The sequence below is a fragment of the Anguilla rostrata genome, chromosome 7 (assembly GCF_018555375.3).
Source record: "Anguilla rostrata isolate EN2019 chromosome 7, ASM1855537v3, whole genome shotgun sequence".
In the NCBI taxonomy this organism is placed as follows: Eukaryota; Metazoa; Chordata; class Actinopteri; order Anguilliformes; family Anguillidae; genus Anguilla; species Anguilla rostrata.
The window spans coordinates 21953585-21968194 of record NC_057939.1 but is presented as its reverse complement, the minus strand read 5'-3'; the positions used below and the strand labels follow the sequence as shown (position 1 = coordinate 21968194).

The 14610-nt window shown below is 50.3% G+C and overlaps 1 protein-coding gene across 1 annotated transcript in view; it reads right to left on the bottom strand.

Moving 5' to 3' along the window:
• poln (polymerase (DNA directed) nu) overlaps window positions 1-14610 on the bottom strand; it is a 90310-nt gene that overhangs the window by 2949 nt on the left and 72751 nt on the right. Inside the window, exons 22-27 of the mRNA XM_064343736.1 lie at window positions 14314-14396; window positions 10680-10811; window positions 6674-6784; window positions 5697-5775; window positions 1387-1454; window positions 450-511 (exon numbers count right to left, since the gene is read on the bottom strand). Coding sequence (XP_064199806.1) covers window positions 450-511; window positions 1387-1454; window positions 5697-5775; window positions 6674-6784; window positions 10680-10811; window positions 14314-14396 — 535 coding nt within the window. The remainder of the gene's footprint in view (window positions 1-449; window positions 512-1386; window positions 1455-5696; window positions 5776-6673; window positions 6785-10679; window positions 10812-14313; window positions 14397-14610) is intronic.

Genomic DNA, 14610 nt, shown 5'->3' with positions numbered 1-14610 from the left:
ACGCATGTATATTTTATCACATGTATATGCAGTTTATCACATGTATGTGCAGATTAACCCACATGTATTTGTAGATTATCACACGTGTATGTGTACACCGTATGAATGTGGAGACTTCAACGTGTAGATTATAACATGTTTGATAATGCAGACACGCGTACACCTCATCACATAAGCACGTTTAGACAATTACATATGCTTGCACATGACACAGCATGAGTATAGTGTGTATGACATGGTGCAATGCAACAGGAGGATCAGGTACACTGTTGGTTTAAATACACACGCAGACCCCATGTGAAATCACACAATAAACCAGGAGCCTGAGAGCCAGCTTCCACCCGCTCTGTCTAAGTGTGATGTGTAAATACAGGGGGTGTCAGACACAAAAATGATGTAATCGTTATTATAAGCAGATGAACCCCCCAGCGATGAGCCGACTCGCACACCTTGAGATGAACTCCAAGCGAGTCAATGTGCTGCAGCGACTCCATGGTGGTCTGAACCAAAGCTGTTAAATATAACCAGAGCTGTTAAATGTAACCAAAGCTGTTAAATATACCCAGAGCTGTTAAATGTAACCAAAGCTGCTAAATATAACCAGAGCTGTCAAATACAGTGAGTTCCATAATGTCTGACTTTGTCTTTCTTGATTTGGCTCTGTACACTCTGTACTCTGGCTCTGTAATTTTAGATTTGTAATCAAACAATTCACCTGCGGTTAAAGTACACATTCTCAGCTTTTATGAACGGGTATTTTATACATTGTGGCTTTCAGTGTCTCGATTCTAGGGTTTTGATCACCTTTGGAGTCTATTATTGGTGTTTGTCAACATGAGGACCAGAGTTGTGCTAATGAAATTCAACCATTTTGATGCTGAGAAATAATAAAAGAAAAACAGTCAGAGATATGTGCCAAACCTTAGGCTTACCAAAAAAAAGTGTTTGGAACATCATTAAGAAAGAGCACTGGTGAGCTGAGTAATCACAGAAGGCCTGACGGACTAAGGAACACAGTTGATGGCCAAAGAATTCTCACAATGGACAGACATAGTGAAGCTCACTGTATAACCAGATCATGCACATTTAGCAGGAGTGGAAAGCCAGTCTGTTTTCAGTCCTGTCAACTTCTATATTTTAATTACAACTGCTAATTTAAAAAAAAGACATGCACAGCGCTTCTATAACAGAGTTATTGTTTTCTCTTAACGATGATCGTGTTCAGCAGTCGACTGGTCAATACAATCGAGAAAGACCTGCCAGCTTTATAAAAAATGCATGGTCAACAGTACTGTTATTGCACATGCCTCCACTTCGAAAGGCTAAACCACAGAATAATAGAGATTAAGCTGACCTCTGGAAGAGGGGGGTTGTGGTCTGGCTCACCTGCAAAGTCCTCCACCTGGGAGTCTTCCACCTCAAAGAGTAGCTCATCGTGAATCTGGGCCAACAGCCTGGAGTCCAGAGGGAAGAGGACAAGGTCACGAAGGACGCTAGCCGTGTGATCTGAGTCAACGCAACACCTGGTGGCTCTTTAATGGTCCATTTCCTGCACTTTGGCTGTGGTTTGAGACTTTTTTCTGCCCCACTGTAACACATCTTCAGACAGAGATCACCACCGCCACTGCATACCATTATTTATACACCGCAGAATAGTTCTAATGTAAACTGATTATGCACACAACACACAAAAAAACATAATAAGGAAGCCCTACAAGGAAATGGCTAATGCAAATTCACATTTGTGCTTATGAATATGCTGAACCAGGCTTCCTCTATAAAGCCTGTAAGACTTATAACCAGTGATCCACAGTCATATGACTGTGTCTGGACACTTCTCTATCCTCTTTCAAGCACTCAATCCAATGTATCAGTTCACTGCAAATGGCCTTGAAGCAAGTGTAATGCGAGTGATTGATTGATTGATGAGGGGAGTAAGAGCTCATTGGGGAGGTGTTTTATCTAGACTGGCTCATTGATTGGTGGTGTGCTGAGAGAGGTTGGGACGCCTGCCGGAGCCCCACACCCAACACTGTCGTCAGAGCGCCAGGGAGCCGCGATGTCGGATCAGCGCTGTGCCACAGGGCGCCACACTTTATGGGAGATGTGAGGTGCGCACCGGAATACAGGACACACACCCCTCATCCACTTACAGACACCTGCATGACAGAACACCAAAGGCCAGCGAGTACATTACTAGGGTGAGCACTTTACAGCGTAAAAGAATGAGTATTATAAATGGTGAGTATATTACAGAGTGAATATAGTACAGTGCGTATATATTAAAGAATGAGTATTATAAATGGTGAGTATATTACAGAGTGAATATAGTACAGTGCGTATATATTAAAGAATGAGTATAGTACAGGGTGTATATATTACAGTATGAGTACAGTAAAGGGTGTATATATTAGAGTATGAGTATAGCACAGGGTGTATATATTACAGTACGAGTATAGTACAGGGCATATATATTACAGAATGAGTATAGTACAGGGTGTATATATTACAGTATAAGTACAGTAAAGGGTGAGTACATTTCAGAATAAGTATAGCACAGAGAGTATTGCACAGGGTGAGTATTACAGCATAATATTTATAAATGCAGCTGCAAGCAGCAATGGAGGAGCCAAGCGCTACAGCAGCTCCATGCAACCAATTCTGTTGGTTGCCCAATTTAGGCCTGTTACTGTAATGTTCCCCTCAATATTTGGTTGAAATATATGCTTTAGTTTCGTACAGCAATTAGCAATAAAATCTAACTTCTGGTATAGTACCTTCAAACTGTCAAATTTCACTAAACTTAGTGTGTGCCCCCCAGCCCTCATCGTAAGCAAGTGTAGCAAGTTTTGTGCCAACAGACAAAATAGTTGCAGATACATGGCCACTCTTCCTTTACGGTGCTTCTGCCGCCAAATTTGTCGGTTTACTGCAGCTATATTGTTTGACCGCGTAACTATCTTTTAACAACTTTTATGACTCTAAATAATTTGAGATGTCCATGAGGAGAGATATATTGTGGGGTAGGATTCAAGTCTCTAGCTCATAAGAGGTAGGAGTTATGATTGTATGAATACAGGAAATTCAAATGACAATTTAAGGGGGCAATTGGTGCCACAGAGGCCATACAAACATACTCTCCATGAATGTGCCCAGTCTCATAGGTCTAACTCATGTGGTTAGGACAAAGCTGGGAACAGAGGAAAAAGGCAAATAGAATTTCCAAAATGACGGAAATCCAAGATGGCAGCAACACATAAAGTAGTATGTTCCAGACGAGGAAATTTATCATTAAAGCCAATTTTAAATGTCTAAAAGGCAACTGTACACCTAAGCTTGTCCTCTATCAATGTGATCGCAAATGCAAAATTTCACAAAAATTCACCAAGCGGTTATATGGGCTCCCACACACTCCCCTGCCAGAAACTATGATAGCGAAAAATTCTAACAAGTACACAAGGTGCTTACGCACCGTTGGTGCCTGGCCCCTAAAAATAACAACCTCATTTTCGGTTTGCACTGAATTGTGGGCTTTCGGGGCATACTTCTGCAGGAAGCAGGAGAGCCTCATGGGAAGGGGCCATCAGCATCCTTCCGTACGCCCCTTGCCTGCATTCCTCCATGCTTTGTGACGAGCTTTATCAGGCGAGTGACTTCACACCCCCGCAGTGCGAGGGCCGCGCGCGGGGTAACTGCATTACCCAGACTGCAGCTGAAAGTGCCTTTACAGGAAACTCCGGCTGATTGCATTACAGTCCAGACCTGCAGGCTCGGTGGGGGCAGGGGGGGCGGCGGTAACGAACAGCGCGGAGGTGTGGAGACGAGCTGACAAACTGCACTGCGCTCAAACAGCGAGACAGTGAGGTGTGTGTGTGTGTGTGTGTGTGTGTGTGTGTGTGTGTGTGCGTGCATGTATGTGTCGAAGTGTGTGTGTGTGTGTGTGTGTGTGTGTGTGTGTGTGTGTGTGTGTGTGTGTGTGTGTGTGTGTGTCGGAGAGAATGTGTACCAGCAAGTCACTATTCACGCCCCCGGATGCTGAACACCCTGTGTGTGAAGTCATTTGAGACGTCGTTCCTTTATGAAAAGAGCTACACAAATAAATGTTAACTGAAATAAAGTCAATTTAAGATGGGGTGAATCGCAGAAATAAATCAGTGAATCAGAATAGAGCAAGTTTTGCTACTGCAGAAAAAGACACAGAGTGAAATAGAGAGCGAGCGAGAGCAAGAGATGAGAAAGGTAGCGATGGAAAACGACAGAGGGAGGAGAGAGAGGAGAACTCTGGGAACAGAGAGAGCTGGTGTTTAAGACGCATGAAAAGGCAGAGGGGGAACAGAGCCGGGGAGCTGAGGGGAGGATTTTGGGGAAGGCGCGGGATGTCACTGTGACGTCTCAGTCAGGCGATGAACAGGCAGAGTTTCACCCTCCACTGTCTGGGAGCTACAGCCTCCGGGCATCAGGACAGACACACAGAGGAAAGAGAGGGAGGAAAGAACAGAGGTAAAGAGAGAGGGGCGAGAGAGGGAGAGAGGGGTAAGAAGTAGAGAAGGGAGAGAAATCTTGAAACAGGGAAAGGACAGAGGAAGAGAAAGGGGCTGAGAGGGGTGGGAGCAGACAAAGCAGAGGGGAGAGAGAAAAAGAGAGAGGTGGAGAAGTAAGCAGAGGGAAGGAGATGGAGAGAGATCTTGAGACAAAGGAAAGATGGCGAGAGAAAGAGGGGGTGAGAAGGAGAGAGAGTGGAGACAGCAGAGGGGAAAGAAAGGTAGAGGAATGAGGGAGGGCAGAACTCAAAGATACGAAGTGTGAGTGCGGCTGTGCGTACATTCAGAGAAACAAGTGTTTCAGAGCCCGCAGGGAGAGAGGGAAAGAGTCACCAGGAGGACAGAGAGAGAAAAGAGGGAACAGCTTCTGAACTGTGGCGCCTTGGTGGGGTTTACAGAGAGGACGAAACAGGGAGGGAGAGGTGGAGAACAGGAGAGAGAATTCAGTCAGTTTATTACAGTCCAAACCAGCATCAACCCCACTGATTACACACATTATCCTATGGACTTGACATGCCACGAGTGGGCATGAGGTATAAACTATCAGTCATGACTGGCAGTGATTTGATCTGTACTCAGCAGATTAAATGGGGTTCCCAACCATGCGAAAGAATGAATGAAATTAAATGAGAAAAAAGAATGAAAGTCTTCCAGGACGAGAGCAGCGCATGTGAGTAATAGGGTTCGCTGCAGTCTCATAACCTTCACAGACACTGGCCCACAGCCTCTGGGTTCCTGGGCCTGCGCCAGACTACGGTGGGTTATTATGGGACCCAAGGCCAGAGCGTGCGTGTGAACATCGTCCCGCACGGACAGCTGAAGTGCAGCTCGGGCGGAGAAAGCGTCACGGCCCGGATCAATCACACCGCGCCAAGAGCAATAACCTGGCTCTTTCACCTGTCAGAGATATGAGTCATCGCCCTCAGAGAGAGAGAGAGAGACAGAGAGAGAGACAGAGAGAGAGACAGAGAGAGAGAGAGACAGAGAAGGACAGAAAGAGAAAGAAAGGGAGTAAAACTGAAGAGTCAAAAAGTGGAGGATGGTAAGAATGAGGAAGAAGAAGGAGGAGGAAGAGGAGGACGCACAACTCAAAGGGGAACAATAGTGGTAAAGAGGAAGAGAAGGGAGGAGAGACAGAGGACGGCCTTGTCCTACCTGGGCGTGAGGGAGGAGGAAGAGGACACCAGGGAGAAGATGCGGATCATGGCCATCTTACAGAGGTCTGCTGCAGAGCCTGGGGAGATGGGGGAGGTCAGAACACCCGGGATCAGGGCCTGCTCCAGGGGACAGGGGGGTCAAGACACCCGGGATCAGGGCCTGCTCCAGGGGACAGGGGGGTCAGAACACCCGAGATCAGGGCCTGCTCCAGGGGACAGGGGGGTCAGAACACCCGGGATCAGGGCCTGCTCCAGGGGACAGGGGGGTCAGAACACCCGGATCAGGGCCTGCTCCAGGGACAGGGGGGTCAGAACACCCGGGATCAGGGCCTGCTCCAGGGGACAGGGGGGTCAGAACACCCGGGATCAGGGCCTGCTCCAGGGGACAGGGGGTCAGAACACCCGGGATCAGGGCCTGCTCCAGGGGACAGGGGGGTCAGAACACCCGGGATCAGGGCCTGCTCCAGGGGACAGGGGGGTCAGAACACCGGGATCAGGGCCTGCTCCAGGGGACAGGGGGGTCAGAACACCCGGGATCAGGGCCTGCTCCAGGGGACAGGGGGGTCAGAACACCGGATCAGGGCCTGCTCCAGGGGACAGGGGGGTCAGAAACACCGGGATCAGGGCCTGCTCCAGGGGACAGGGGGTCAGAACACCCGGGATCAGGGCCTGCTCCAGGGGACAGGGGGTCAGAACACCCGGGATCAGGGCCTGCTCCAGGGGACAGGGGGGTCAGAACACCCGGGATCAGGGCCTGCTCCAGGGGACAGGGGGGTCAGAACACCAGGCAGTCAGGGGCTGTTTGGGAAGGGGGGGGGGGGGGTCAGGGAGGGTCTCAACACCAGGGGTCAAGACATGCTCAGCGGGGACAGGGGAGTCAAAACAGCAGGAGGACAGGGGAGTCAAAACACAAGGGGGTCAGTACAGGGCCTGCTGCAGGGGGAGAGCAAGGTGACTTAGCAATTCGTCAAGTACCTTGGACCACAAAGTTCACGGCCTGCCGTTCTGCCTGGTTCCGGACAGCCCAGTCGGCAGAGTGAATGTTAGGCAGAGACCGCCGACGTCCCATTATAGACACCACGTATCCTGAAAATCCCAAACAAGGAAAACTCAACAAGGACATGGACAATGAATGGATTACCTTTCTTAAGATAGAACATACATTATTAATATTTATTTTCCCTGATGACAGCACAAACACAGCTGACTGAAATAGTCAAGCATCAAGACTAAAAATAAGTCCTGCAGCTTGGAATTCTGTCTTTTTTTGTATCGAGAGTCTCACACATGAACACCACATATACAATGTTTTCAGCTTATACAGGGTTCGTTGCAAATTAAAACTACGCGCAAATGCACAACGTCACTGCCGTCGGAGTGTTTTTAAGGTGGTGTTCTCACAGGATGGAGTACCCCGCTGAGCCCAGAGGGAATAACTCAATTCCCTTGCCACAGCTCAGAGCGGCACAACACCTAAAAACTGAAACTCACACAGTACAGCCTCATACTGAGCTGCTCAAACACCGCCTCGGGCAATAAACAGAAGCCGAAACAACTGCCACTCGCAGCTATCCAATTTCCCCAAAACTCCTTCCTGTCGAGAGAGGGAAAAGAGAGGGAGAGAGAACAGAGAGGGAGGAAGGAAAGCAGGAAGGGAGGGAGCAAGTGGCAGAGAAGAGGAAGGAGAAAGGATGGAAGGAAAGGAAAGGAAAGAGAGGAGGAGCGGGGGGAGCGGAGAGGCAGAGCTGTGAGCGGCGCGTGCGGACCCCGGCGTGCGGTCAGGTGAGGTCGGGTCGGGTCGCGCCCTCTCGCAGGTGCGTGCGCAGAGAGCCCCTCCCCCGCCTCGCGCTCTTTATCAGCCGCTGAACTATCGGTGCATCGGCACGGCGGAAGAGTGCAAATGAGGACGGCCGCCGGACGGCAGTGAGTCACACACCGCGTGATTCGCGCCGAACAGCCGCCGGACGCGTTCGTTTTTAATCCGGCGCTGTTGACGGCAGCAGTCGCCGCGGCGCAGTCGGACGCTACGATAACGAGCGGCGGAAAGCACACGCTCATCAGGTGACGGGCGCGGAACAAACAGCCCCGCACCGCGCCCGCCGCGCCCGCCCAGAACATTCCGCCGCTGTTCGGCCCGGACTGAATCAGCGCCGGCGGCCAATCGCCTGGTGAGAAGCCCGCGAGGGGCGGGGCCAGGCCTTCCTGCCGCCACAAAGCCAACAGGTTGCAAAGCCAAAGATCCCGCCAATGTCACTACGCTGCACTTCTGCGGAAAAAAAATACATCTACAGTAGGAATCTCCCAGGCCAGTGCATTCCAGGGGAGGAACAATGAGTGCGGCTTTGCGGCCAAATCCCCTGGAAAAGCACAGCCCGGTGGAGCCGTATGCCATGTTTTCACCCTAGAGTTGCGCAAGCACACGCACGCACATGCACGCACATGCACGCACGCATGCACACGTACACAAGCACACGTGCATGCACGCACGCACGCACAAGCACACACACACGTACACACGCACACGTGCATGTGCATGTGCGCACACACGCACAAGCACACACACGCGTGCATGCGTGCACACATACACACACATACGTATGCACACATACACACTCCAGTGGAAAGAAGAGTGTTTTGTGGATGACAGAACAGAATAAACAGCACTGTGCACTATTACAGCCACAGTGAGTGAGTCTGAGAGCATGATGTAGTGAAAATGGTCCAGGAATCAAGATGGACAGAAGGATGTGAAACACAAGGACAGCATGGGTTCAGAATTATGTACTCTTATGCTGTACCAGCATCACAGGGCCCTGGAGACCTGGTATGTGGGTTTCTCAATGTCAGTGAGCGTTGAGTTCAATCAATGGCCAGCACAAAGTTTGTGAAAGTATGATGATCAGCAGTCATGCGTTTGGACTTCAGTCTTCTTCATTTAGCTAACAGTTGCAATGCTGTATCTCGGGGTTGTTAGTTGTTGGTTTTGCCCTTTCATCATCCTCAATGAATTACTGGGTCTTTCTGACAGGTGATCCTACGGATGCCTTCTGCTCTGTTGTGCCACATCAACGGCATGCATATGTACATATGTGTATGAGCATGCCTTTGTGTGTGTGTATAAGCATGTGTGTGTATTTGTCTGTATGTACAGTATGTGTGAATGTGTAAGCATGCGTCCCCAGTCGCCTTCTTTATCCGGCGCTGGTTTGATAAAGCGTTCAATGTAGTCGTCTGGGGGTAATCCCCTCCCTGAGGGACTTCATCACAGCTGCAGGATAGGAATTATTCAGTTTATCAGAAGGTCGATCAGCCAGAGAAATCCTTCCTGCTGTTAGGCCACACGATGACTGGAACGGCAGCAAACTATGTGTATCATGCCTTCAGGTTTAACTGTCGAGCTGATATTTCATCGATGGCACAGTGAGCTGCATGAAACTGTTGTAGCACTGCGTTCCCCATCTTCTTATTTGTATTGATAAAGCGTTCAAATGTAATCGAACTGGAGGTGTTCACGTGCCCTAATTTACCCCTTAGGTAAGGAGTCAGTTCCAAGCTCAGAAAATGCACCAGACAGCTGATGGCATGATGACTTTTATTTCAACAAGGAATTTATCGAGGCATAGTGAGCTTGCAGAAACTTTGTGGCGACTGCTTCACTCTTATGGTAAAGTTAAATATGAGGGAGGTTTAGATTTAATAGGGCTGGCTGCAATCAAGCCTGGCTGTGTTCAAGCAGCTGAATCTAATCATCAATTAAATTTGGTTGACTGGTTGATTGAGGGAGCAATTACATTTTCACATTGTGGATATGGATGTGTGATAACCTTTTTGTCAAATGAAATAATAATTAAAAAATTGTGTTCGCTCCGTTTCCATTTTCTCTAATATTACATTTTGTCGAAAGATCTGAAACCCAATCAGGAAGGGAGCAAATGTTTCCACACACACAGCACTGTACACACGCGCGGGGATAAAAAATCTTTTGACAGGAGAGGCAGATAAATCCGGTGGCCCTGATTGCCGTATCGACGGGGAAAATTAAAGCGGGTGAGCCGTCTGATTTCAGACCCATCGTTCTTGTGGCCCCGGTCCCCAGTGAGCACCCTGAGACGAGGAGAGAGGAACATGAGTTTTATTACCTCTCTGACAGAGCCTCAACACCTCTCGCCTCATTTAGAACGGGGTGGGGGCGAAGGAAGGGGGGGGGGGTGGGTTAAATATGGGACTTGGCCGTGAGCGATCCGTAGCCGCGGGTAATAAAACGACTGTCAATCTGTGAGAGATGGATGCCTCCCGGGCGCCTGCTCCCCCGCTCACTTCCTGTCCGTGAGCGCCCAGAGAGAAGGGCGCCAGGACCTGAGGGGAGGGGGGCGGGGCTGAGGCCGGGGGCGGAGTTTGACTCTGTAGATAGTGTTCTGATCCGCGGGGCTGGCTCCGCTGGCATCATCTCTATAAATCCTGAGGTTCAGCCGCGATTCACGCACACCAGCGCCTGCCACGCCCGTCTACATCCGTCTACATTTCTGCCCTCTCCAGCTCCTCCATCCAACACCTGGACTTTGCCCTAACCGTGAACCCCACAACGCGCTTAATCATGAACCTCACAGCACCAATCAGAGGATTCTGTCCTCCAGGGCAAAACCCAAAACGGGTACAAATCAGTGAGCTCCAGCATTTTTAGCCATAGCTGGCTTCACAAAACATCCCTCTCCCATCGCTAGCTTGCAATGCCCTCAGAAAATCCACTTTATCAAGCTTCTGATGGCCACTTAACCACACCCCTTCTTAACAAGTCACATATACGTATATGTACAGGTTAATACATGTCACAAAATGTCCAATGGGAAGACATAGTATACTAATATCTAACATCCAAAAGTGTTTGAAATACGTACTGCCATTGACCACTTCCACGCATTCTTAACAGAACATAATGTAAAATGGTGCAGTATGTGCATGCGATTTCGGTCTCTTGCCGCACCTTGTTTTTGGCACTGCTGGATGGTCCTCTGTATGAAGTTCTGCACCTCTCTGTACCTCTGCAGGAAACTGTCCACAAACCGACTGGCCTGCTCCGCGCTGACCCCCAAAATCCCAGACAGACGCTCCCTGCCTGGAGACGAGATTGGGACAACACCTGGGAGGATTAGATGGGGTGGGGGGGGGGGTTTGGGGCACACCTGGTCCTAGAGGCCTTCAGTCCTGATCTTATTAGTGAACTGAAATTCAATTCATAACACTGAAAAAAGCCCATAATGCATTAGGATTTCTCAATAAACTAATTCAATTTCTATTTATTTCCTGAACTGACCCCAGACCGGGCTTCCAGATTACCCCTCCCTGAAAATCGCTGAGAACCAGGCCTGAGTGAAAGAGTCCACACTACACCCCTCTGTAATGCACAGCAAGTCCAGGCACAGTCCCGAAACTCCCCTTTACCTCATATTCCCTGGACTCAATCACACATTCCTGTTTAAAGTCGCTGCCGCGTCCCCGCATAGTGCTGTAACGTGCCTTTCCCACAGAGAGAAAGCTGGACGCCGCGTACGTGCGGCCTTCAGAGAGCGGCGGCGCTCTAATCCTTGTTTTTCTTGCGCCGGTGACCTTGTGTGAATGGCGGCCTGTTTGTGGCGCGCAGGGCAGAGGGGGCATCGGAGGGCCCGGGGCCGCTGTTTTAGGGGCGGATGCGATGCCGTGCCAGGAGGCACAACAGAAGCCCCGGGAGCGGAGGCCGTGAGCCCGTAAGCCCGTCACGCCCCGTCCCTGAGCGGGGGCCCCGACGGAGCCAGCGCTAAGCCCGCGGGGGGCCCCCGTCGCCCTCCGACCTCACCCAACCCAACCCAACCACACGCAACGCGGGGGCCGGGTCGGTCCGCACACTGCCTTGCACGGCACCGGCAGAGTGTGTGTGTGCCTCTACATAGGTGCGAGTGTTTTGTGTGTGTGTGTGTGTGTGTGTATCTGCGTGTGTGCAAATGAGTGCATGCATGTGTGTGTGTAAGTGTGTGTGTGTAAATGTGTGAAAGTGTGTGTGTGTCTCTGCACGTGTAAATTAGTGCAAGGGTTATGGTGTGTGTGTGTGTGTGTGTGTGTAAATAAGTGCAAGCATGTATGCATGTGTGTGTAAATGAGTGTAAGCGTATGTGTGTGTGTAAATGAGTGTAAGCGTGTGCATGTGTGTGTAAATGAGTGTAAGCGTATGTGTGTGTGTGTGTGTAAATGAGTACGAGCATATGCTCATGTGGGCAGGTGTGATAATGTGTGTATATACGTGGGTGTATGTGTGAGTGTATGTAGGTATGAGCTTGTGAGCGCTGATGTCTGTTTGGGTATGTATGCGGGTGTGTCTGCTACTGCACTTTTCTGCCTCTTCTCCCTAAAACCTTCCCGGGAATTTGTCTGCACATTTTTTCGTGTGTGTGTGTGGGGTGTGTGTGTGTGTGTGTTTCTGCATTCCTGCTCAATGAAGTCACAACACTCATGAAGACCCCCCCAGGAGAGTGTGGCCGTTGTTATTGTGTCGCCTCCTTGCGTTTTTCCTTTTTATCTCTTCTGGATTTGCGCGCACCCCCCAGCACTCCCCAGCTCACAGCTTCCTCTTTATCTCCTGACCCACTTGTGTCTGTCCCCCCCACCTTCCTCCCCACCCCCCCACCCCCAAACAGCGCTCAGCCCCCTCTCATTCTCCTGACTCCGATTGTCTTCCAAAGCGGGAGTCCATTGAGTATTCCGTAACCATGGCAGCGGGCTGCGCAGTCGGCAGGGCTATTTGCCCACGTTGATCAAGGGCCTTCGCTTTCGTTCTTTCTTTCTTTCTTTCTTTCTTCTCTCCCTCTCCCTCTCAGTCGTTTCCTGCCTTCTAGTCGCTACACCAACGCTAAATTTAAAAATTCATTTTCTCAGTTCCTTCCGCAGTGCACCGAGCTACCGTCGAAGTGCCGTTCCGATTTCAGAAGAGACGCCTTCAGACGGCTCCGACAAAACAAAGGAGGTCATCTCCAATTTCGGTTCAGTACGCGTGTGGCGCTAAATCTTTTATTCCTTCTTGGACTTAGACCCCATTTTTTGTGAGACGACAAGACTTTCAGCTCCTGTGACGAGCATCGCATGTACCAGTTGATTGCATTGAGCAACGCAGTAACCACCGGCAATCTCAAAACACTTTGTCTGTGGTTCTTTCTTCCAAGAATCTGACAACTCCCCCCACCAAAAAAGGGATTGTGCATGATTACAGTCTTACAAGACTAGCTACTAAAAAAACAGCTTGGCCTGCACTTCCCAGCACTTAAAAGGGGGGCAGTTTGGATTTATGAATTCTGCTCTTCAGCATCCTGACAGTGTGAACAAAGCCAGGAGGAGCTCTCGTACCGAAACGCATTGATCGGCCCGTAATCCGCCCAAATGAGACTGTGTATCATTCCGCCCACGGACCGCTCCACTTTCTTACACTACATCAGTCAGGCCATTTCATCTCCCCTGGTTACCAGCTGCAATGACCAGTGCGGGCCCAGCAGAAAGGCTCTCAGACAGAATTCCTAACAGGTTATAAGGGTTAGAGGCAATAAAACAGGCCTTAAATCACCGTTCATCACAAAGCGTGCTTTCTCGAGGGGTCGAGCGCGCTCAGTCCGTTGCTCTGTCAACCTCGAATTCTCAGCAAGGCCGGCCCAACATCTTGGCCCCTTACCATGGCCTGTAATTACACCTATCCGCAACAGAAGGCTTGCAGCGTCCACCCGCCTAACCGATCTGTCCCTGAGGCGTGACCTCCTCCTAATCAACTCACAGGTTCAAATCCGTTTTTCGAGGGACAGCTCTCACGTGCTTTTGAGGGAACGGCAGGATTTCCCCTGATTGAATAAGCAGGTTGAGGGAACGGCTAATGCGTGAAATACGGGCCGCGGCGGTCACCCGGGAGACGGGAAGCGGTTGTGTCAGCTATAATACGCGCCGCACTCCGTCTGCCTATGAGCCCACGGTCACAGGGGCCCGGGTTTTCAAACGGTCTCCAATGGCAACACCAATCAACGGCTCTCTCCCGGCTAACCAGCCTCTCGGAGTTAAATAGGCCACGGCAGAGGTGCTTTTTTTATCTGGTTTGCGCGGCGAGGGCGGTAACGCAGACCCGCCGCTCTCACTGATGGCCGCGAGCGTGTCTGCTAGCGATGGTGTCCCTGCCGAGCGCTGATTTATGGGAGCAGTAATGGAGAAGGCAAGCCTCTCCTCCATAGGCGCTGCCCGTGGAAGGTGGGACCACATCGTCAAAGGCTTCACGTGACCTTTGAAGTCCTCCCTGGTGAAAGAGGCTCTGGGCTGAGGCTCTGGAAAAGCTCAATTCATGTCCCGATGCGTAGGGGGCGGTGTGGGCAGCGCCGGTTCTGCGCGATGTCATAACTGGGTGGGCGGAGCACCTCGTCGGCTCCTCCCCCCGGCACGCTGTAACGCTCAGGTAATGACAAGGTGGGGCAGAGTTCCTTGGCGGTCTGTACCCAACGATTAAACCCCAGTGGGAAACGCAGCAGCCGTGCCCGTCGTGTGCCCGTTACCGCTGTCTCGCGCGTTTCCCGGGGCGGCTAGGTGAAGTGCACTGTGGGTAGCGGCGGGAGGAACCGGACCTGCTCCGTAGACCACGGAGTAGACGATGCGCTTGGCGTGCTCCCTGTCTTCCGGGTTCAGCCGGTCCTCAGGGACTCCCTTCCTGCAACACCAGGAGGAATGAGCATGCTCAATGACTACTAAATATTCACCATTATAATACTCAACGATTTCTTACATTATGACCAAAGCATTTTCCAAATAAGACAAAAAGTTAAGATAAAAAGAAAAAAGTAGAAAAAAGACAAGTAGAGAGAAAAAAAGTAAATGAAACAAAAAATAATGTGGTATGGCAGCTGTAAAAATAGTGGCAGTAG